Raw genomic sequence first — 22366 nt, forward strand, 5'->3', positions numbered from 1 at the left:
TGGGGAGAATGGCTCTGATTCTACTGGCTTCTGGAATGTGTATTCTGAGCTGTGGTTTTCCCCATTCTGGGCTATGTGTCTATACAATCTCATTTGCTTTCCACATCACAGAAATTAAAATATCAGGTTTGCTGATGGTACCTCATGTTGTTTTCCATGCTGCAAAAGACTTTTCTTTTTTTATATCTTTATTATCTCTTCATTGGGATCCTAGGGAAGAGGAGATGCAATTATATGTGCCTAAAAATAAGGTTAGAAGCGAGCCACCCTGATGGCTTCATGTAATCTTGACCCCTGAACACATTTTGGGGGCCAGGAGTATGCATCTAACTGAAGCCAGAATAATGAGGAGTTTTGCAATCAGGTATGAGAAACAGAAGTAAGTCTCTAGTTAATAGATGCCTTAGTCCGTATGGGTTGCTATAACAAAATAGATACCACAGACTGGGTGGCTTATAAACTATTTCTCATAGTTCTGGAGGCTGAAAGTCCAATCAGGCTGCCAGCATGGTCAGGTTCTGGTGAGGACTCTCTTTCTGCTTGCAGACTTTTAAACTTCTCACTGTATCCTCACATAATAGAAGAGAGGAGGGATCCCTCTGGAACCTCATTCAAAACGGCACTGACCCTGTCTATAAGGACTCTGCCTTTCATGATCTAATCACCTCCCACAGATCCCCACATCCTAGTATTATCAATTGGGCATTAGGTTTTCAAAACATGAATTTGAGGGAACACAAATACTAAATTTATAGCAATAGATTCTGAGGGATAAAGGTCAGAAACTTTGGGGGCGGGGAGCAGCACCATGTTTTCAATTCTGTACACTAGAGAGCATAAGAGAAGCTGAGAGGCACTGAAAAAGCATAAGGCCCAATTTTACTTGATCCTTGGTTTCGCTAGGACACACTGTATTTTTATAGTAAATGCCTCTCTTGCTTACATTAACTCATTGTGAATTTCTGTTACAAGTACAGAGCCAGAAATCTAATACCATTTTGCTCCTTTTGGAATGTGTTGTTATGGTCTGGCTGGCTCTTGGGGTAAAGGTGGCATCAGAAAGGAGTTACATCAAGGGGCCAGAGTTTCTACCACAGTGCAACAGTGGCCATGACAGTGACCTGTGCAGATAATAAAAGCCTTACTTGCCACCCTTGTAAAATGAAAACTTACAAATATGATGCAGCCTCTTTTCTCTTAGCCCAATTTACAGGCATCTGTCTATAATATGAGGGGAGGGGTATAACATGTCCCCAACTTCCCACAAAGGTAATATGTATTTTTTAACTCAGAAATACTATGTAACTTCAAAGATATATTAGCTTGTTACATTTGAAAAATGGCAAAATGTTCACTAGGAAACAGAAATAAAACCCACCATTATTTTGTTCAAATAGTCTGTGCTTGCCCCCATCCCCTTAAATTTTTACCTTAACCATATTTGTGTATGGTTAAGCCTTACACGAAGGTTTCCTCAGCCCTAAGGAAAGCATTTTCACACTTAAAACCAGCCCCTTCCCCTAACTTCACATTTTCTTTTCCTTAACATATCTGTTACCAAACTTCACATTTTATTAAAGCTTTTACTTTTAGGAATTGCTATCTTACTTGCAGAGTTTTAAGAAAACAATTCTAAACTCTCCACAAATAGATTAATACAACTTCAAAATAAAGATGCAGTTTGCTCAAATCAATATAGTGCCTTCTTGGTTAAAGACTTGAGGGCATAACCAAAGTCATTGCATGGTTTTCATCCTGTGCTTACAACCAATGAGGAGCTTAATACCTTTACAATAAATAAATAAAACAGGACCCGGCTCAAAAATATCACTGTACATAACCTTAACTTCTTGCTCTCTGCACGGTCGGGGATGGGTGGGGCAGTTTCTCCAGTAACGTAGTGACTGATGTCTTCCAATATATTACACGACCCGAGGACTTGGAGTGGGAGTTGCTCAGGAATTTGAACCAGTTTTGTCACGGGAATTGCGGGCCTCAGCTTGCGAGTTCCTGACTGCGGCGGCCTTGGTGTCCGGTTAGTGCTTCAGAACCTCTGGGAGTGACGTGCGACCGCGAGGGCGCGATGGCTTTCTGAGCTCTTAAGTGTCCTAAACTACTCTGGGCACTTGTGGTTTGGAGAACTCAGAGGGAGTAATAATCTATGAGGGGAGGGGACAGGGCAGGTTTGTTGTTTTAGTAATCCGTTGTTTTAAAACCTGAGGTGACAAAATACCGAGCCAGGCAGGAGTCGAACCTACAATCTTCTGATCCGTAGTCAGACGCGTTATCCATTGCGCCACTGGCCCCTCATAGTAGAGCGGGATGGGGGCTATACAAACCATAGAGTAGGAATCCTTACCGAATGGTCACCCCCAACACCCAGCAGTGAAGGAAAAGTCAGACAGGCATGCAGCAGAGGCGTCAGAGTCTCAGGATCTTCGCAGCACACGCATTGGGTACCCGAGTTGGGAATTTTTGCTGGGTGAGTACCTCCTGTCTGGAGACTCAGGTTGTCTTTCTGCGCACGCGTAAAACTACGTAGGCACGTATCTCTCCCGCCTCCGAGTCGCGCATGCTCAAAGATATCTCCTTCGAAAATTGGGCAAGCTCTGGTTTTTATGTGTCGAATCGCTGGAGCCGAAGACTGGTCGTCGGTCCCTTCGATAGCTCAGCTGGTAGAGCGGAGGACTGTAGTTAATCTCCAAGTTATGAGTCATCCTTAGGTCGCTGGTTCGATTCCGGCTCGAAGGAGACAAGTATACACTTTTTTTTCTTTTCCCTCAACATTGTATGACTTAGATTTTTTTTTTTTACGTAGTTACGGTTTTCTAATACATTACATTCCAAAGAACACTGGAAGGTTCTAGCACTTTAGCTCGAGTTTTGGCTTAGCGCAGCATCTCCGGTGTGAAGTCTTTTGCGGACCCCGGAAGCAGGCACCACCGTCCAAGTTTCAGGCGCGGCAGTGAGTCTGCGCTCGGTCGGAGACTGCGGGTCAGAGCTGCTTGTTTCCAAACGGTCCTTGGCGTTTCCCGAGCCCCTGAGCCACGCAGAGAAAGCCAGCATTGCCACGCCGCCGGCTCCCCGGAGCCTCGGACTTTCTTCTCACAGTCCCCGGCAGGGCCAGCGCCGGTAGCGGTCGCTTCGCTGCCTGCTGCCTTGAGGAGGTGGGAGGTCCCCCGAGAAATATCTTGTGCTCCGGAGACCTGGAATCAGGAGGAAAACACACGAAAGCAAGAAATGTGTAAAAGTTAAGGAGAAAAATCAAAACTGCTTTCTCTCACTCCCTTCGATAGCTCAGCTGGTAGAGCGGAGGACTGTAGTGATATATATGCTGTCATCCTTAGGTCGCTGGTTCGATTCCGGCTCGAAGGAGAAGTTTCTGTTTTGTTACTTTCACTTTAGTTTTGAGGAAGTTCATAATCGAGAATACCTATTCTCGCTCCTAAACGTGCTGACGTCTCTCTAGGGGAAGCGATAAGAGGCAATGACAAGCAGTGGGGGATTAGCTCAAATGGTAGAGCGCTCGCTTAGCATGCGAGAGGTAGCGGGATCGATGCCCGCATCCTCCAGTTTTTCTTTTTCCGGAGCCCCGTGTGGTCATTTTTCTTTCAACTCTGAATGTTGTTCAAAGTCAGCCATAGGGCAAGTGAGGAGTACGGCAAGTTTGAAATTTCCGTTTTCTAGAACTTCCAGACAAGGGATATGAGTGCTGGCAGTTTATCCTTCAAGTTTTAAAAGTTTCGACCCACTTGCTTTGGGAAGTTCACAAGATTGGTTCTTTTTCTCTCCTCAAACGATGACAGATTGCAGCCACATCTTGTCATTTCAATTACTTTGTGATTTCTGATTGATGGCTGCTCTTCCGGTGATCCATCTACGACTAAGCTGTCCATAGTTAAAATAGCTGACAGATGGAAAATCAAAAGTAACAAAAAAAAAAAACCAAAAAAACACACAACTTGGAAAAGTGCGCTGACTACTTAGAACTTCTGTTGAACACTGGCAACGAGGACTATTTTGCTCCATCTCAGCTACTTACAATGGTGTGCCTGGCTCTGAGCAAATGGGAGTATGAGGCAGTGAGTGCATGAAGAGGAGAGGAGCGGTGACCAAATGGAGAAAGGCCATGGACCCAGAGTTTGCTGATGAAAGAGAGTACTAATGCCATTTTTTTCCTGAGAAATAACTGTACAGAGTTAAAGACAGGTCATCGCTAAGGAAATTAATTGGAGGAAAATTATACAGGATCTGGCAGAAATAAGGCCAGCTTGAATGTGATTGGTAGGGTAGTAATAAGAATGTTATAATTTATAGTTTTAATTTGAACATTTCATCTAAAATGTCATATGGTGTCCTTGAGTGCAACAGTGTTATGTTACAGAATTACATGCTTATGATTTTGTAATAAAAAGGGGTGTTATTTGTGCCAGACTCTCTATATAGGGCTGCTCTTGGGTGTAGTCTATTTTGTTAAAGACAAGACAAAAAAAAACCACATATACACTCACTGAAAGATTCAGAGATTGAGCAGAACACACCCAAAGGGTTTTCTGGCCATAAGGTCTCCCTATCTTAATTTTCTAAAGTACAGCCACAAAAAAGCTGTTGAAACCATACTGCAGTTCTAAATTTAAAACATAAATTTTATAGACAAAGGCAGAGACATTATCATTTTTTAGTATTACAATTAATAAATGATCATTCTTTTATCCAATGTTCACTTTAGGGTTCTAGGCAACCTGTATGTTTTTGTTACCTGGTACAACCTGCTCTATTTTTTTTGATATACCTTTCATTTTTTAGAACAGTCTCTGTTTTTATCTCATTTTATTCTTTTCAATAAAGTCTTTCAATGGAATGTAGAGTGATTCACTTAAAATATACCCTCATCATTTGGGGGGAAACAAGTTATAAAGTAGGAAAAAGAACTCTTTTATCAAATAATATATCCCAAATTTGGGGATTATGGGTGTTCTAGCTGGCTGACAGAAGGAGCTGGCATGAAACTATATAAACGACTAAAAGAGCAAGACATGCACAATAAGGCAAAAGAATGGGAAGGAATACACCCAAAATCTAGGTGGAAAACACATGTTTAGGGTATATGAGTGAGAAAGTACTCAAACAAGGTCTTAGGATCAGAAACCTGGGTATGGAATGGAATTCATGACCAAGTAGGATTTATTCCAAGAATATGAGTGGTTCAACATTCCAAAATCAACATTAACTCATCATAGCAAATAGACTAAAGAAGAGAACCCACATGATCATTTCAGTAGATGCAGTAAAGTATTTGACAACATTCAACATACATTCCTGATTTTTAAAACTGTCAGCACACTTGGAAGGGCAGGAAACTTCTTCAAACCAATAAAGGGCATCAATGAAAAAACACACAGCTAACATACTTAATAGTATGAATGCCTTCCTCCTAAGAACAGGAACAAGGCAAGAGTATCCATTCTGGTGTTTCTAGTAAGTGCAATAGGCAAGAAAAATGAAGTAGAAGACTTAGATTATAAAGGAAGAAGTAAAACTATCTCTATTTACTGATAGCTCATTTTTGAAATATTGATTACATGTTGAAATGATAATAGTTTATATGTTTGGGGGTTAAATAGAATATATTAAAGAAATTAATTCCATTTGTTTCTAATTTTCAGTGTAGCTACTAGAATCTAAAATTATATATATATATATGGCTCATATATGTCACATCTTATTTTTATTAGACAGTTAGGTCAGAGAGATAGCTAAGGGCCAAATCAGGTCTTAGAGATCCACAGTGAAGATTAATATCTTTATCCTAGGGATAATATGACCGTTAATGGTATTTAAATAGGGAATGATACATGAGAAATAGATTGCAGAAGGCAAGACTGAACTCAAAGAAATAGGTTAGAAGCCTGGGATGAAAGGGAGGTAGGGGAGGATTGTGTATGCTAAGGATGGAGTCATAGAGGACCTGAAGCCAAGGTAAGACATTTAGACATGGTCACTGGGAAGGCCTCAGTTAAAATATTTGCTATTTATTGATACTGTCACTATTTATTTCTGGCCAAGGAATGTTCAAAGGAAAGCACAGTATGTTAGTTTTCAAAAATCTCCTCAGAGATGGTTACAATGAAGAAAAAATTTATAAACAACAGATTTGGAAAAGGAGTAATTATCAAGATAAAAAAAAAGCTTTCAGTCAGAAGTCTGAAAACTACCTAATGAAAGAAATGTCAAAATATTGGCTTCTGTTAACTACTTTTCAAGGTAGCTCATTTCTCTTTAATTTTAGGTTTTGTAAATTTTTTTTCATTAAAAATTTAAAAATCACATATCCACATGGCCTATTGACAGGTAGACTGCTAAATAGAAAAGATTGACAATGTAGATAGAAGGAAAATGTCAAGTATTATCTAGATATGGGCCAACTCCTTACTATAAGGAAATTTATTTTCTCTTCCACCAGAGCTGTTCTTTGCTTCAAACTGTATCTTTGTTTTACTTCCCTTTATCCCTATCTGACCATAAGTCCTCTATTTATTTGATGACTTACCCAGTTTCTTAGGGACCCATCTTTCTTCCTCTGATCCATCTGGAGGATTGGGAAACTGCTGGAGGAGGTGAGAGCAGTGGTGGTTTTGCTTCAGCTTTTAAATGTTTAAACATACTCCTGCCGCAGTCTGGTGGAACTCAGGCATGAGGGGCAATCAGGACTTCCAACTAATTGGCCAGAGTTGCTTCAACCCCTTGTCCTAGTGTGGGTTAGGAAAAGTGGAGGAACTGCAGAGTCCAGGATACCTCCAGGAGACTAGCCTGGTTTTCATGTCTCTGTGGAGGCCCAGGTCCACTCCAAATCTCAGCGACTAGAAGCTGATTTCAATTCTAGTTCAGTTCCAGAATTCTACGTGTCTCTCAGACTGTGTGAATGATTTGGGAGTGGACTAAAATTTTCTGCTTCTTCTCTAGAACAGGGTGCTTCTCCCATGTCTCATTCTCAACTCACATGCCCACCCTACAGATTACTGGTCTCTGAGAGTGGGGCGGGAGTGGGGGGAATGGAGGAATGGAGAAAAGCAGATGAAGAGGAGAAGTAAATTATTATCCATCAGTTTCACTCATATTCCTATGGGTTTCTTGCTGGTTTCCTGTGCAGTCTTCAGGGGCAATTCTAGGAAAAAATAAAAGGCAGAGAGAGCAAGAAGGAGCAGAGGGAAAAAGAAGTAGTATCAACTCTATATTAAATAATCAAATTGGGGATTCTCAATATCAAAATTAATACTGTTTCACAGGGTTTTTCTTTTCCCTACAAATTCTGCAAAATTAGGTTATGAACTACACTCATTTATAGATAAAAGAACTGAAATCCAGCTAGGTGAGGTCAGTTCCCTGAGACTACAAAGCAAAGTGGGCATCAGTGCTGAATAGGCCTGTCTCCTGACTCACTGTGGAGCCTCTCACCACTACATGGCTCATTGCTCAGACTCAGCATCTGAGTCATCTCTGTGAGTTCTACTTTCACAGTTGACCCGGAATCCATTTCCTCCTTTCCTTCCTCACTGCCATGGCCTGGTGCCAGGGCTTTGTGACCTCTTACATAGACTATTGGCAACAACCTCCTATCTGGTCTCTAGCCAGGTCACTCTCACTCTTATCTGTCCCAACCACCACTGTGAGATTAATCTAGCCAATGTACAATTCTCATGGAAACGTCCCTCTGAGAAACTTTTAATGACTTCCTGATGCCTAATTTATTAAGTGTTTAAAACTCTGCAGCCTGGTGTGATATGGCCTGTCAATGAGCCAGCACCGTGCTCTGTACTCCAGTCCAAAGCACCCTACACCCTGATCACTCCAAGCTCTCTGGTACTCACTGTCTTTGCTTCTGTGCCTTTTCCTGGGAAGCCCCACCTATGACACAACTAAGTTCCTCAGTAGATCAATTCAAATGCTACCCCTCCCATGGAGCCCTCCTAATTCCTCTACCTCTGAAATTCTATAACTCTATGTAACATGTTGTCTTGTACTGTGGCTCTGTATATGCATATCTCATCTCTAATGTTAGACTGAGCTCCTTGAGGACAATGACCTGTATCTAGTTTGTCTTTCAATCCCCAGGACCCAGCACAACACATGGAACACATGGAAACACATGATAAACAATGTTTTTTGAAAGAATGAATTCCTTTGATAAGGATAGACTCTGCTACAATGTATATCATCAGTTTAAGTGTTTTTCTTTAGGTTGCAAGGCCTTTTAGAGTAGAAACTTTCTTTCATATTATGCTTAGGCCTTCATAGCCCATGCAGTGATAAACACAATTAATTACCCAGGCTGACTGAACTGAAGTAATGCAGTAAAAAGATTTCACCAGTTCCCTTCTTCATTGTAGTTGCTCAATACCTATTGAAAGGATAATAAAATTCTCCAAAGATCCCTGAAATGTTTATGAATATGTATAACTTATTATTAGTTAGTGGGGCTTTTAGATTTTCAATAAGCTTTCAGTATGCACAGCACTAAAACCACACAAAACCAGTCACACCAACCTAGTTTGTACTGGCAATTAAATGCACACCAGGGATGTGTAAACAAAATATCTTCATTGTTTGAGAGTTTTCAAATCAAGAAGAAACGAAGCTGAAAATTCATCACATAAAAAATAAATATGTATTTCTTTTTCATTTTTAACCTGATTTAAATTTTTAATAAAATATATACAAGGGGGATCCCCTTCCCCACCAAAACCAGAATTATCTTCTGGAGGGCAGACCCCTTATAGTACAAGCTTCCCCTGCCAGATGAGTGTTCTGGGAAGCCAATGTTGTTGTGAGAGGCTGTATTCAGCCTCAGTCAAAGTCTTTTTGAAGACTCAACACATTTACCCATTTCATGATGGGTGATTTACAAGCGTAACTGCCCACACTGCACTGAATGTTCATCAGTTTTTTACCAAAAACAGCATGAACTCTATGCTCCACCCTTCTTATTTACCTGATTTCACCTTGAGCAACTGTTTTTTGTTTCCCTGGATGAAAAAAAAATCCTCAAAGAGAAACGTTTTGCCGATGTGGAAGAAATGAAACAAAAAATGGCCAAAGCACTAAAAGGCATCAAAATCATCGATAGGAATATTGCATCAAATGGAAAATATTTTTTGAAGGTGACTGAAGTTTAAACATGTAAGAATAATCACACAATTTTTTTATAAATAAATTCTGGGTTTGGGGGGTCCTCCCTTGTGTTAATGAGACAATTGTTTCAAAAAATCTTGGCAAATATCGAAATTGATGTTTATGACCCAAGGGCAGACCAAGATCAGAAATTACCAGAGAAACTACCATTTGAAATATCAACTTGGAGGATGAGGCATATGCAAACGGTGCAGGTATTTCAGACCAGGTAAGAAACAGGTATGGAAGCAGGACTTTGTTTTCGCTTCAGTTGGCAGTGGCACTGATATCCGTCACCTGTTATATGTCAAAAAGAAATAATGGGTCTGCTAACCCATGTGCCAGTTACTTCCTCATTACTGATAGTTGTTGCACCTTGTAAAGATTGTCCAATTTCCTTTGTACTTGGGGGTGTACGTAGGGGTGGGAGTGAAAGTACAAGATGAAAGAAGGTTAAAGGAGAGGAAAAGCAGTGTAAACCCAAAAAAAGCATACTAGAGTTTTATCATATAGCTTTTAAAAATAATTGAATCATCCACTGGTATTTGAATTTTTTTTTTTACTTGGTAGACACTTTTATAGTGAAAAAGTTTGAAAATAGTTTTTAAGTTAGGATATTTTCTATACCACCACCCTTCCAAAGGTGAAATATTTAACATTGAGCAAGTCTTTTTAGATGATTGTCCTTGTGCAGCCAGGATAATGATTTTCAAGACATGTCTTGCTTACTTTCACCAAGAAGATATGATCATGTTGCTTTGGGTAACTCACTTTCTAAACTCTCAAGACAGAAATGGCATTTGTTATACAGCTAGACTCTTGCTTAGGATGCATTCTTCCTAGCCCTGGAAAAACCCGTCACCATGTCCTCACTGAAGACTCACAGAGGGCGGCGCTCAGTGACGCCACAGTATGCACATTCACATTTGTTGTTGACAACTGCCCGCTTTCACCTCCTTCTCACAACCCCGTCTAAATGGGGTTTGTAATCCTTCTTCCCACTCACTCTTTTCACTCCCTGGGGCAGGAATGTTGGATCCTGTTCTCTGTCACCTGTCAGAATCAGTCCTCCTGTCACTGGCTTATATGGACAAGTCAGCCTTCTGTCACGTGACCTCAGCTGCTAAAAACAGCACCGGCTCCCACTCTGAAACTGGGCCTGAAACAATGTCCTCCACCAAAAGAAACATGAAGGACACTTGATCACACAAGCCTTGGAATTATTTCCAGGAAACACTTGTAGAGACCATTCGGAACAACCTTTCCCTGGCAGTGCACACGGGGACGGCCAGGAGATGAGCGCATCTTTGAATTATAAGTCTTTTTCCAAAGAGCAGCAGACCATGGACAACTTAGAGAAGCAACTCATCTGTCCCATCTGCCTAGAGATGTTCACGAAGCCTGTGGTCATCCTCCCCTGCCAGCACAACCTGTGTAGGAAATGCGCCAGTGATATCTTCCAGGTAGGTTTGTTTGGAATGTAGGGGTGGAAAACATTCCTCTGAATCAAGTGCTTAACTTTGAGGTGAACTCCTTTAGAAAACTTCAAAAGGCTGCATTCATTTTCAAGAAAAACAAAAATGTTTTCATGATTTGCTTTGTGTTTTACTGTCAGCCTTGTCTTATTCCCAAATCTAATTTTATTTCAACACTAAGAATCATATTTTTTTTTTCAAAAATGGAACCTGTTTCAAAATTGTAAATGTCCAAGATATTAATGTTGGAGTTCTGGCTGGAACTGAAAACATTAGATGGGAAAATCATCTCATGCTGAAAATGGTACATTGCAGTTGACTGTAGATGAGCACTGACTGGCTCTGTTTTAGGGCCACTTGTGGATGGGGCCCTAAGGGATTATCTTATGGCAAGCTTAAAGTAGAAGTTGATGTTGTGTGTAGTCACAGACAGTGAAGAGAAGTCTCAGAAAAGCTACCCACGGCATTACTCAATTCCTCTTTCTTTGCTTGGCAAGAACAGGCCTCTAACCCGTACCTGCCCACAAGAGGAGGCACTACTGTGGCATCAGGGGGCCGATTCCGCTGCCCATCCTGTAGGCACGAAGTGGTTTTGGATAGACATGGGATATATGGACTTCAGAGGAACCTGCTGGTGGAAAATATCATTGACATCTACAAGCAGGAGTCCACCAGGTATGATTGTTCCATGTATGAAACCCATTTGAAGTTTTATTTATTTGTTTGGTTGTTTTAGTGGGTCACTGCATTGAAGCTTGTTTGGCAATCACAGGCTAATTGTTTTGTAGCAAAATGTTGTCCCAAGTCAGTCTTTTCCAATGGGAGAGAGAGTTACTTATAGGAGGAAAGAAGGGAGCCAGTAACCATGCTTTTGTATCAATTTAAGAATGAAGTAACTCAATACTAATCCAGTCCAGGTAGTGACATTGAAAGAGGCATCAGGCTGCCCCACCACATGCTTTATATTATATGCACTGTAGACATTTCTGTACTTCACAGGTCCTTTGTAGCTCTGGAAAGTTATAGCATAGTATAAAATTATAGTATAAAACTTTATGTAAAAACTATGGCATAAAACTTTACAGAAAATCACAGAAATGGCATCTTCCAAAATAGTTCATTCCTAGTTCAGACAGTCTCACCTTAAAATTATCTAGATGATAACAATAAAAACAAAACTTTCTAACATGTTATGGTATTGAGTCTGAAAGTTACAAAGGAAGGCATAGTCCTGGCCTTTAGCAACTTAAAGTTTAGAGACATGGGGGTGGGGGGGAGACGGAGTTCATGTTATGTTTCCCTACCTCTAGATTGTATTACTGCACACTATTAGCATTTACGTGTTGCTTGATTGACATGCATTATATACTCCAATCATTTTTTTAAAAGGGAGGCTTCTTCCTTATCAAATCACATTGCTCACTCTATCAATCTAGAGTTCCTTTCCTAGAGACAACATGGTGAGAGCTCATTCCTCGAAGTCATGATGTGAATAGCCCTTTTTCAATTGTATACAGGTCAGGTGGGTCCGCAAAGCCTGAAAGCAATATTGAGACCATCTGGAAATGACCTCATTGTGATTCTTACTAGGAGACATGTATTTATGGAACATCTGCAGGGCTCTGACAGCCTCACATTCTTGGAAGGAAAGCCGCTTTATAAATCTAACATGTAATTATTGTAATCACTATGGCTATTAGTTTCTGGTTATGATTCAGAACTAAATTAGGTAGTGCCAGGATATAGATGGAGCTGGGGAAGAAAAATGATGGTTGGTACATATTGCAGAGATACGGAGTTGACTATCCCCCTTGAGCCCAAAGTCTCTTGAGAAGGAAAGTACAATTGTTGCTGTTGCTTGGATTTCACTATATTTCATTACTTTAAAATGCAAATACATAGTGTCTCTTTAAAAAATTAAGCAGTTATTAAGGGGATTTATACAACAACTGATTTAGTGCATAGTACAGTGCCTTGGACAGAACAGTTCCTCCATAGGTGCCAGCTGATTAAGCAACACCACAAACCTTCCTACATATTCTAGTTATCGTAATAATTTTCTGTTTTACTGCTTGCCACATTGAGAGCTTGAAACATGTGAAATAACAATAATTGCTATGAAATCCAGAGAAGAGGAGATGTTACAACTCGTAGCATTAGTAAAACTACAAGACGCATTAGTTAACTATGAAGTCTGTGTGGTGCGTGTGCCAAAAATAGTGCCCAGGTGAGCAAATTGTCTAAAAGCAATGAACCAAATGCCCAACAATGAAGCTCATAGCTGAGTGCAGTAGGGGTGTTTTTGTGATTATCAAGTTCTTCTTATGCTATTGTTTCTTAACTTGAGACTTGCCTTGGGACATTTTTGTTACTTGGTAGCAAAACCACAGGTTGCACAAAGGGCTCAGATGAATGTTTGGGTGTAAATCCAGTTGTTTCCTAGAGTCTGGGGGTCTTATAAGCCCAGAGTCATGGGCTTCAGGGCATATTAGGGAACCCTGGAATATACAGAGTGAGGTGAACCCAGCTCTGACCTGAGGTCATTGGGCTTGGGGGCAGAAAGGGGAGGAACTGGTGAACTTTGACTTTCTACAAAAAGGCTAGAGATTGTAGGTCTGGAAAAACTTGACTTCCTTATCTAGAATTCTGCATGGTGCTGAACTAGCCACAGTCTGGGGGAATGACAAGGGAAGAAACTAATTTCACTAATATTAATAGTGAACATAATAATTAACTTTAAAATACAGTAAGTAAAATTAATATGTGTTGAGTATGTGTCAATCACTGCCCTGGGTGCTTTACACATAAATTATGTGTAATTCTTGAATTCTCAGAACAATCCTGTGAGATTTGACTATTATTATTATTACCTTATTAAAAATTTTTAATATATATGATTTTAAACATTCAAATAGAACTACAAGGCCACTTATTTTAGTGGGATTTCAAGAGGAAACATAAATAAATAAATGCATGTGTTTATTTAAATTCTGCTATATTTTATTAGTAGACCCTTAGCCCAACTTTTTGATATGAGCCTGAAAGAAGTTAAGTAATTTGCCTAATCCCCTTATGGAGAAGCTGAGCTGGAACTAAGCTTTATGATTGGTTTGACTCTAAAGCAGAGTTTGACTGCTTGAAATGCCTCTTTGAGACCAGATGCCCATCCCTTAGGAAACTCTAAGATGGTCCCAGCAACCTCAGAGACCAGAGAGTGCCGCCTACAGACTCCATGAGTCGAGCCTATACAAAGGGCAAGGGCCCCTGCCAGCACCTGGCGCTGAGCCCTGAACCACACTGTGAGCTGAGCCGTCCTCATGTCATGAAAGAGCATTTACATCTTTATTCAACACACCGTGTTTGTCCCAAGTCTCTTACACCTTTTAAGTTGTCTAAAGGTTTTCATTATATGCTATTTGTAAGTGGGAAATGCCTCTGGGCCTATGTTGCCACCTAAACAAGGACAACCTAATAAGGAACATGGGAAGTAGTTGCCAATCTGTATTGCCTTATGAAAAATAAATTATCACAATAAGAAACTAAACATAGAGCCTAAGGCTATTTCCATTTCTTCAGTGTTTACATGTACTGAAAAAACCGAGTTCTTTCACAATGTCTGTGGTCAGAGCTGTTGACATCAGAACAGCACAGGGGTGCAGGCCACCTCAGGGAATGCCTTGGAGAGACGAGCTGCAGCAGCACCGCCTGGGCCATTTTCTAGTAAACGTGCTCCAGACACTTTCTTCACATTTACTGTGAGGTGGAATCACATGAGAGGGAAAGTTTTAGGGGTGAACCTTTGCCCAAACAAATACCAAATCACCACTCCTAGTCTCTACATAAGCCCCAGAGAGCTTCGTCATTTATCAATAAAGTCTTTAGGCTGTTGTCTGGTCTTTCCGCCACTCGTGAGTGCTAAGTGACCCCAGGCTTTCCCCATATTCCACACGCCATTTCTGAATGAGTGGATTGATGTTAAAGCTTGGGGAGTACTATCCATTAATCTGACAAATTCTCTTTCGATTCTCACTCATTAATTCAATAAATATTTCTTGAGCACCCACTGTATGCAAGACATTGATTGTTCTGGGCACTGGGGATCAAGCAAAACAGGAGACAGACCATGGTCCCTGCCCTCAGAGAGCTCATATTCTAGTGGAGGGAACAGACAGACCTGAGAGGCGAGACATGTTTTCTTGAGGGTGTTATTTATTTTCCTCTGTTAGCTTCCAGGCACATGGCAGAAATCAGGCTAGGAGGTCACTGACTTCATGGAAACATATTGCTATGAGATGAAGCAAAAATTCCTTTTATAAAAATTACATTCTGAAATCTTGAAGCTGACAGTCCATACAATTTCCTTACCAGATCCAGGGTTCTTCTCAGTCTCAAGCACTTAACTTCAACCTAGTGACTTAAAGATGAGAATCAGCATATTCACTACCTTGCTCTGCGCTCTGGGTCTGCAGCTACATTATATTACATATCAATATTAGTGGTTTTCAAACATTTTGATTCATGTCTCATAGGAGGAAGTGTTTTGCATTGTGATCCAGTGACCATTACATACATGGATGAATACAGACAACAGATACAATGACATATATACTTTTGTTTCAAGTTCCCATATATACTTATGCACATAAGTTGTACCTATATATGTACAACTGAAACAAAAGTTTCATATATCAATACTCAATCCTTACTACATGTAGTTCACAGTATTGGCTATTTTATTTTATTTTATTTTATTTTATTTTTTATTATTTTATTTCATCTTAACAATGCTGGTCATGGCCCCCTAAATTGATTTCATGGACCATAACATCTTGAAGTTTTTAAAAAGTAGACTTTGATAACAACTAAAAAAAAATCAATTCAAAATCTGAGATACTTCTAAATAACCATATATTTGGAAGTATGAGACAAGGTTTGGGACCTGTATTAAATTTTTCAAATACTTCTGAAAACTATTAACAGCCTCAGTCTTTGGACAAGATATATAAAAATTCTTGATTGTGGTGTGAGCAGGCTACATCCACACCTCCCACCACACTCTCCAGAGGGGACCTAAAGCGCCATACCTTGGTGCAAATGCAATCTTGATCATGACACCTAAGCCATGATGATGGTTAGGAGAATATACAGGGTGCTCTCCTGTGTGTGAACTTGGGCTGCTACAGGTGATTCCACAGCTAACAGGTTATCTGTTAGTAGCAATGACTTGTCCGCTTCCCTCCTGGTTTCAATTCTTCACTCCTTGCTTGTCATCTCACTAGCACATGCACAACCAATGCTCCATTATTATCTGCTGCAGCTGGAATAAGTTTTGGTTAGTGCTGACCTGCTGGGAAAACTAAAGCTTGGGGCTTATCTGTGACATTTGCATTTCCAAGGTCCACCATGTCCCAGAACAGAATTCTGCATTTTTCTTATTGCTCATTTAGTATAATTGTTCACTTTCACTGAGTACATACTACGATTCTTAACCACTGCCAAGTCCTCAGGAAGTTATTTACATTTAATTTTCTTGGTGAATGTCAGGTGTTCTCTTGAGAAACTAGTGGCCTATGGAGACAGTGCTAGGGTACTCTCCTAACTTTTAGGAATTGTGCTAGCTGGTTTTTGAACCTTCAATAACATGAAATCTGCCTTGCTCAGAATATTCACACCACCAAGGTTGGCATATGCTGCAGATCAGAGTCTCCAATGCCTCATCCCTACCCCAGGCTGGTTGTTAGAGGTTTGTCAGCACACGACTGCTACCCTTGCAGGGAAGCTGAACGTGGACAGCTCTGGGAGCTTGTGGAATGTGGTCACTAGCTGGGGTTTGCAGTGCTGATGGCCCATCTTGGCTCTGCCTCAGTGGGAGCTGAGGAATTTTTCTGCTACTGTTCCCCAGACCAGAAAAGAAGGCTGACCAGCCCAGGTGCGAGGAGCATGAAGAGGAGCGCATAAACATCTACTGTCTGAACTGCGAGGTGCCCACCTGCTCTCTGTGCAAGATCTTTGGGGCACACAAGGACTGCCAGGTGGCGCCCCTCACTCACGTGTTCCAAAGGCAGAAGGTAATAGAGTCCCTCCTGCCCCTCCTCCGAAGCCCCTTTCAAGTGCCCTTGCGATTGGCTTTCTGCCACCAAAGCCACATGGGGACACAGGGCCTTGAGATAGGAAGGGCAGAGGATCCAGCGGAAGGGATGCTGAGCCCATGTGGCCCGTGGTTGATTCTCTGGTGGGTGTTCTGGAAGGCCAGAGATGGAAGGGATGCGGAGGGTAAGAAGGAGGTTGCAGGGGAAGGCTCTCTATTTTGGAGCCCTTTGCAGGTTGCTGGTGATGAGCAGCGCTGTAGGACCATGAGCTCAAGCTATTCAAACATTATTTGAAATTCAGACTACAGATAAGGAAAGGACAAGTTTGTTTTTGGTTTGTTTTTTTTTAAGATTTTATTTATTTTTAGAGAGGGAAGGGAGGGAAATAGAGAGAAACATCAATGTGCGGTTGCTGGGGGTTCTGGCCTGCAACCCAGGAATGTACCCTGGCTGGGAATCGAACCTGGGACACTTTGGTTCCCAGCCCGCGCTCAATCCACTGAGCTACGCCAGCCAGGTCCGGAAAGGACAAGTTTTTATTCCAGTCACAGGGTATGTTTCTGCATTCACCAACAAAAAGTTCCTTTTACCTACTACTCCCACCCACATACCTTGTCTTCCTCACTCTAGTGGGGCAGAGATACAATGAATGGCATTTGGTCAAAGAACAATTTTAAAACAGTGCCTTGTGCTGGCCCTCGAGGCTAGGTAAAACTGCCCTCCTAGACTTTCACTCCAGGCCAGTTGATAAAGGCCTCTTCTAAATGCCCCTACCCCAGGGCCTCCAGGCTTAGTCCTCTCATTCTGACCAAATGTGGCATCTCCCTCAGCTTATCACTAACCTGTTGGTATAGTTTCCCCCATGGACAAGTAGGAACTTCTCTATGTGATCCAAATAAATGTATAGAGTCCTGTGCTCAAATGGGTGCAGCCACTCCTGGCACCTAGGATTTGAGCAGCTCCCTATCTCTGCTTCTTTCTATTAGAGTCATAGATTCCACACTGGGCAACACCAGTTCTCACTGTGAGCCCTAACTGCTAAAGAAGCAGAATTCAGTAAGACACCTATTGATACAACATTTATTTTTAATCCACTTGTAATTTATTCCTTCCTTCCTTCCATCCCTGCCCCCAATTCTTAGTGTGCTAGAACTGAATAGTACCAGTGTCACACTGCTTTTCTCAGAGCCCTGGAGACTCATATGGGATGGATAGAAGGACAGATGGCAGGACTTCTATCCCACTCCTGTGTGGCCAAAGCAGCTTCACTCTCATCTATTTATTCCATTTAAATAAAGGATTCTGCAGTTTAAACTGTTTTGCAACCACTGCTCTTACCACTTAATGTGTAAGAAAAGTAGATCACACGTTTTGCCCAACATCATAGAGAAGATAAAGGCAGAGATGAATCAAGTAGGTTTCCCCATTCTGTGACCCCTGGTGCTCCTTAGCCAACCTTGGGAAGGGAGTAAGTACAAACAATGGAATCTCTTTGGGTCAAGAATATGAGAGAAATTTCCTCTAGAAACAGCTGTATGTTAGTAGTTTCAAGTTTGTGAGTGTGCGTACACCTAGTACATAGAAGGTGCATAAGTAAATGTTGAATAAGTGTAAGTAAATAAGTGAATGAATGAATATTTACTATATACATTTTCCTAGTAAAACTGATCTTCAGATGACTTGGTAAATAATTTATTTTGGGTCTATGATGTCACATACTAGACTCCATTCAATTTTAAACAATACTTAGAATTCTTTAGCTTGAGCATGCAACTCTATCTGTGGCCTATAATTTAGCTTTTTGAATATTTTTAGCAGGGCCACAGCCAGTAAGGAATTTTATGAAAAATATGAAACCTCACCCCACACAAATGCATTTCTATACTCATCCATACAGAGTTTTATTTCTGAGATTAGGAGGTTCTAAACCTCCCAAGTCCCATTGTTACTCCTTAGGGTTTTATGGATCCTAGATTAAGAACCCATTGAGGACAATGCTATGATTAATACACAATCAGTGCTGACTAGAAAACCCCTAAGATCTTGCACCCCTCTTTTCTCCTCATTAGTCTGAGCTCAGTGATGGCATTGCTGTCCTTGTGGGAAACAATGATCGAGTCCAGGGAGTGATCAGCCAGCTGGAGGACACCTGTAAAACTATTGAGGTAAGTCAAGTCTCCACAGGAGTATAACCCAAGCCCAAACTTATGGGGGTGTGACTTCCTCAATATTACACTAGAAGTCCCGATTTCAACATTTAATGACCTCCTTCCTGGTTTGTCTCTAAAATATTCACCTCCTGCCTGGTACAGGAAGAGGTGACCTCATGAGTCAATAAGGCATATTTCACCACATTTACTAGGCTTTTGTTATATGTGTTGCTCCTTCATGGTCAACACATTTTGAAAGATTGGCTACAAGAAAAATAATTCCCAGTAGTGAAAATGAGTGTTGTCTGTTTTTATAGCACAATTTCTCTGGGGAAATCCAAATGGTTTTAGGAAATGCTAGTTAGTGCTTTAGGAATTCATACGCAGGTTTGAGCTGCATATCTACACCCTGATAGTGGGGCTGCAAAGGGCCAGCAGGAGGACAGAGATCTGCCTGACCGTGGTTCCAAAATGACTCAGTAGCTGGGAGTTCATGGAAGCCCAAGTTCTCACTCATTCAACTCTGCCCTCTTCCTGGCCCAGTACTGGCACATAATGAACACTAAATGAAAACTTGAACAAATGGATGAATGGCTGGTTCTTTAGCTTACACTTAGGGTTGGCATGTAAAAGACATGGGGAATCTATTCTTTCTCAAGGTCATTTACAAACTGTAATTGCTGAAGGCAAAATGCTGAAACCTAAAGAGATTTAGCTCTGTAGCAGATATATTTTCAAGACTTGAAGATTCACAGGCCAGTTAAGCCATGCTGCAGAGGGGTAGGTGTCAGACATCTGGGTCTCTGGCTCTGTACCTGGGAGCCCTTCATTCCTCCCTCCCTGCTCTCAGTTTCGGGGGGATTTGTTTTAGTTGGACTTCAGGTGCAGAGAATTGAGGCTCTGTGCTGCTCAGTTCATGGCTTATTGTCTTCATATCTGGGGGCAAGGTCCCTCTGATTTATTTATTTCCTTTTATCCCCGTTTCCCACTCCTATTCTCTTCTCTGTAAATAACCAGTCTAACATGTTTGATGTTCCATGTACCTGTATTCTTATAAAATGTGTACTGTTTTATATGCATGTCTTTTAATTTTACAAATGGCATTGTATTTCTCTTTCTGCTTCTTACTTTTTTAAAAACTAAGCATTATGCTTTTAAGATCCAGTCACATGTACATTCAATCTTTCAGTTTTATCATCTGTAAAAGTGGGGTAATCATAGTGTCTACTTTATAGTCACTGTGAGGAATTAAATAAGCATAAGCAAAATGCTTAGTACAGTGTCTGGTATAAGGTAAGTAAGTGCCCTATTCTTATTATTTTATCATTAGAAAGGCAACATTGTATCAAAAGCCAAAGGCCATTCCGAGATGATGACTTCAAGGCATTGGCCATAATCATCTCATTATAGACTTACACATAATTAAAGTCAATCTCCTTTCTTCTTCACACTCATAATCCTGTTAAAATCCATGATAAATCTGGGATCCATTTATAGAAGAAAACTTTTGGTGAAAAACTCAAAGACATTGTGAAGTAGACAATATAAACTTTTCTTTTTACTTATTTACAGTAAAGGACAAATACAACTCAGTCATTAAACCGTGATTCAGCACTCCAGTGTGGTACCACACTAAGTCTTGAGTGTGTAAATAGGAGCATGTTGTTAGTACATCAGTGTGTTAATCTGTACTCATCACTGGTCAGGCCTTGATCGGAGACCTCTGTCATGGGAACAGGTTTTCTGTCAGGGACTTTTAGGAACACATACAGGAGAAAAGTCCTGTGAATCACAGTTGGCCTTGAGCAAATGAAAACAAGCTGGCCGCACCTATCCAGGATCAGAGGACACTGAGAGGGCATGAAGGGAGAGATTTGAGAACCCGTTTTGTTCCTGGAGGCTTGGGGGGTACAATAGGAAGCAGCTGTTTTTTCTTCCACTGAGAACAAGACAAGAAGAAACAGGTTTGAAGTTAAGTCAGCAGAAGGAATTTAGTGCAGATGTCAGGAAGAATTTCTTGGCAGCGACCATCAGGATTATGACCTCTAGAGTTACTGATAAAAACATTCAGCAAACATAATGAACTTTTATAAGTACTTCCTCAGGTTACTAGAGGAGGGTGTGTAATTGTCACCTGCAAGGCTTCAAGATGACACTGTAAATTGGCAGGAGTCTTGAAAGTGTCCATCCCCTTTACCTGTTTATTTCACTTCTAGGATTTTTACCTTAAGGAAATACATCGAAAAACCAGTACATAAAACAGTATGGAATGCATATATTCATACATAACCCTACATACATTCATAGGGGGGAAAACTCCAGAAATCAAAAGGGTAAGGGCAGTGAATAGTGGCACCATGGGTGATTTTCAATGCCTTCTTTATATATTCCTGCATTCCACATTTTTCTAAAGCGAGCCTAACACTTTTAATACACAATAAAATAAATAAGGAATGAATGAACATGGCTCAGATAACAGCTCTTAGATCAGTTTAGTTAGCTCATCTGGAAATGCAGGGATCAGCTCAGAGCCCCATGGAGGTCTCTGATTCTGTGATTCCTACTTGATGCCAATGTCCCCATTTGAAGAGGCCCTGAGGACAGACACTGGCACAAAATGGCCACTACATACCTGTAATCACTAAGGTGCTCTCCTGGAGAGGTAGGAGGTTCACTTCCCATTGGTCCAGCAGCTAGTGAAGCACACCAGGTCCTTGCCTCAGAGTAAAAGGGTCCTACCTTGCCAAGCAGGTGAAAGCTGTACCTGGGGTCAGGGTCACAGAGCTCTTGAGTCTCCTGTTTTGCCTGGGTTGTTGTTTCCCTCTCTGGCTCAGCTCACCACCTGCCTGGAAACATGTTCTGAGGAGCCTTTGGTGGCTGCTGACCAGGGGGTGGGGAGCTGTTGTTAAAGAATTCTCCTTTCTGATTGGTGAGGAACCCCTGAGGGATGGGAAATGGAGTAGCCCCTGGGGTGGGCACTATCCTTCCCTAATTACTTCACCTTTCCCCAGGAGGGGCCTGACACCTGCCCCTTGGTCAAGTGTCCATTCCCTGCACATGTCTAATTTTGTTCCTAATCACGCAATGTCTTGCAGAGCTGGCCTGGGCAGGCACCTGGCCTAGGACTGGCCCTGGACAGCTGCTGAGCTTAGGGAAAAATCACACTGTAGACTCATTTTTATCCTTTAAAAATAATGTTTCCAGTTGTTGTAAGTTTGCATTGATGACGAGAGTGGCACTGAGAAGGACTGTAGTCACAAAAGGGCAGTCTGAACTGTGTCAGAGGGGAGCGCATTTTCCTTTGTTGCTGAGGTCTGATGGAAGATGGAGACTTTATTCCTTCTAGCTGTCCTGAATGTGGCTCAGCCTGGGGCATTCCCAGCGCTCTGGATTTCAGGGCACTGGAAGGCCTTCTGGGCTATTCTAGCAGAACTAAGCATGGCTGGGGGCTACCCTTGCCTTTCCACGCCCAGAGCTGTCCTGT

General features: G+C 41.3%; 1 protein-coding gene and 4 non-coding genes across 11 annotated transcripts in view; 4 read left to right on the plus strand and 1 right to left on the minus strand.

Annotated features, from left to right (window-relative positions):
- Nucleotides 1-2233: 2233 nt before the first annotated feature.
- Nucleotides 2234-2306, minus strand: TRNAR-ACG. The gene has a single exon. It is a non-coding gene; the product is annotated as a tRNA-Arg (tRNA).
- Nucleotides 2307-2657: 351 nt separating this feature from the next.
- On the plus strand, nt 2658-2751 carry TRNAY-GUA. The gene is made up of 2 exons: nt 2658-2694; nt 2716-2751. It is a non-coding gene; the product is annotated as a tRNA-Tyr (tRNA).
- A 535-nt stretch (nt 2752-3286) lies between these two features.
- Nucleotides 3287-3375, plus strand: TRNAY-GUA. The gene is given in 2 exon segments: nt 3287-3323; nt 3340-3375. It is a non-coding gene; the product is annotated as a tRNA-Tyr (tRNA).
- A 124-nt stretch (nt 3376-3499) lies between these two features.
- Nucleotides 3500-3572, plus strand: TRNAA-AGC. The gene has a single exon. It is a non-coding gene; the product is annotated as a tRNA-Ala (tRNA).
- A 6611-nt stretch (nt 3573-10183) lies between these two features.
- Nucleotides 10184-22366, plus strand: part of TRIM55 (tripartite motif containing 55) — a 38288-nt gene continuing 26105 nt past the window's right edge. For 3 of the 7 annotated variants that reach the window (XM_036031169.1, XM_036031167.1, XM_028533884.2), the window contains exons 1-4: nt 10184-10631; nt 11146-11318; nt 16546-16711; nt 18802-18897. In XM_036031169.1, coding sequence (XP_035887062.1) covers nt 10464-10631; nt 11146-11318; nt 16546-16711; nt 18802-18897 — 603 coding nt within the window. In that variant the 5' untranslated portion in view covers nt 10184-10463. The remainder of the gene's footprint in view (nt 10632-11145; nt 11319-16545; nt 16712-18801; nt 18898-22366) is intronic. The other 4 variants (XM_036031168.1, XM_036031171.1, XM_036031172.1 and 1 more) reach the window with 3 other exon arrangements.

This window comes from Phyllostomus discolor, chromosome 7 (assembly GCF_004126475.2).
Source record: "Phyllostomus discolor isolate MPI-MPIP mPhyDis1 chromosome 7, mPhyDis1.pri.v3, whole genome shotgun sequence".
NCBI classification, from domain to species: Eukaryota; Metazoa; Chordata; class Mammalia; order Chiroptera; family Phyllostomidae; genus Phyllostomus; species Phyllostomus discolor.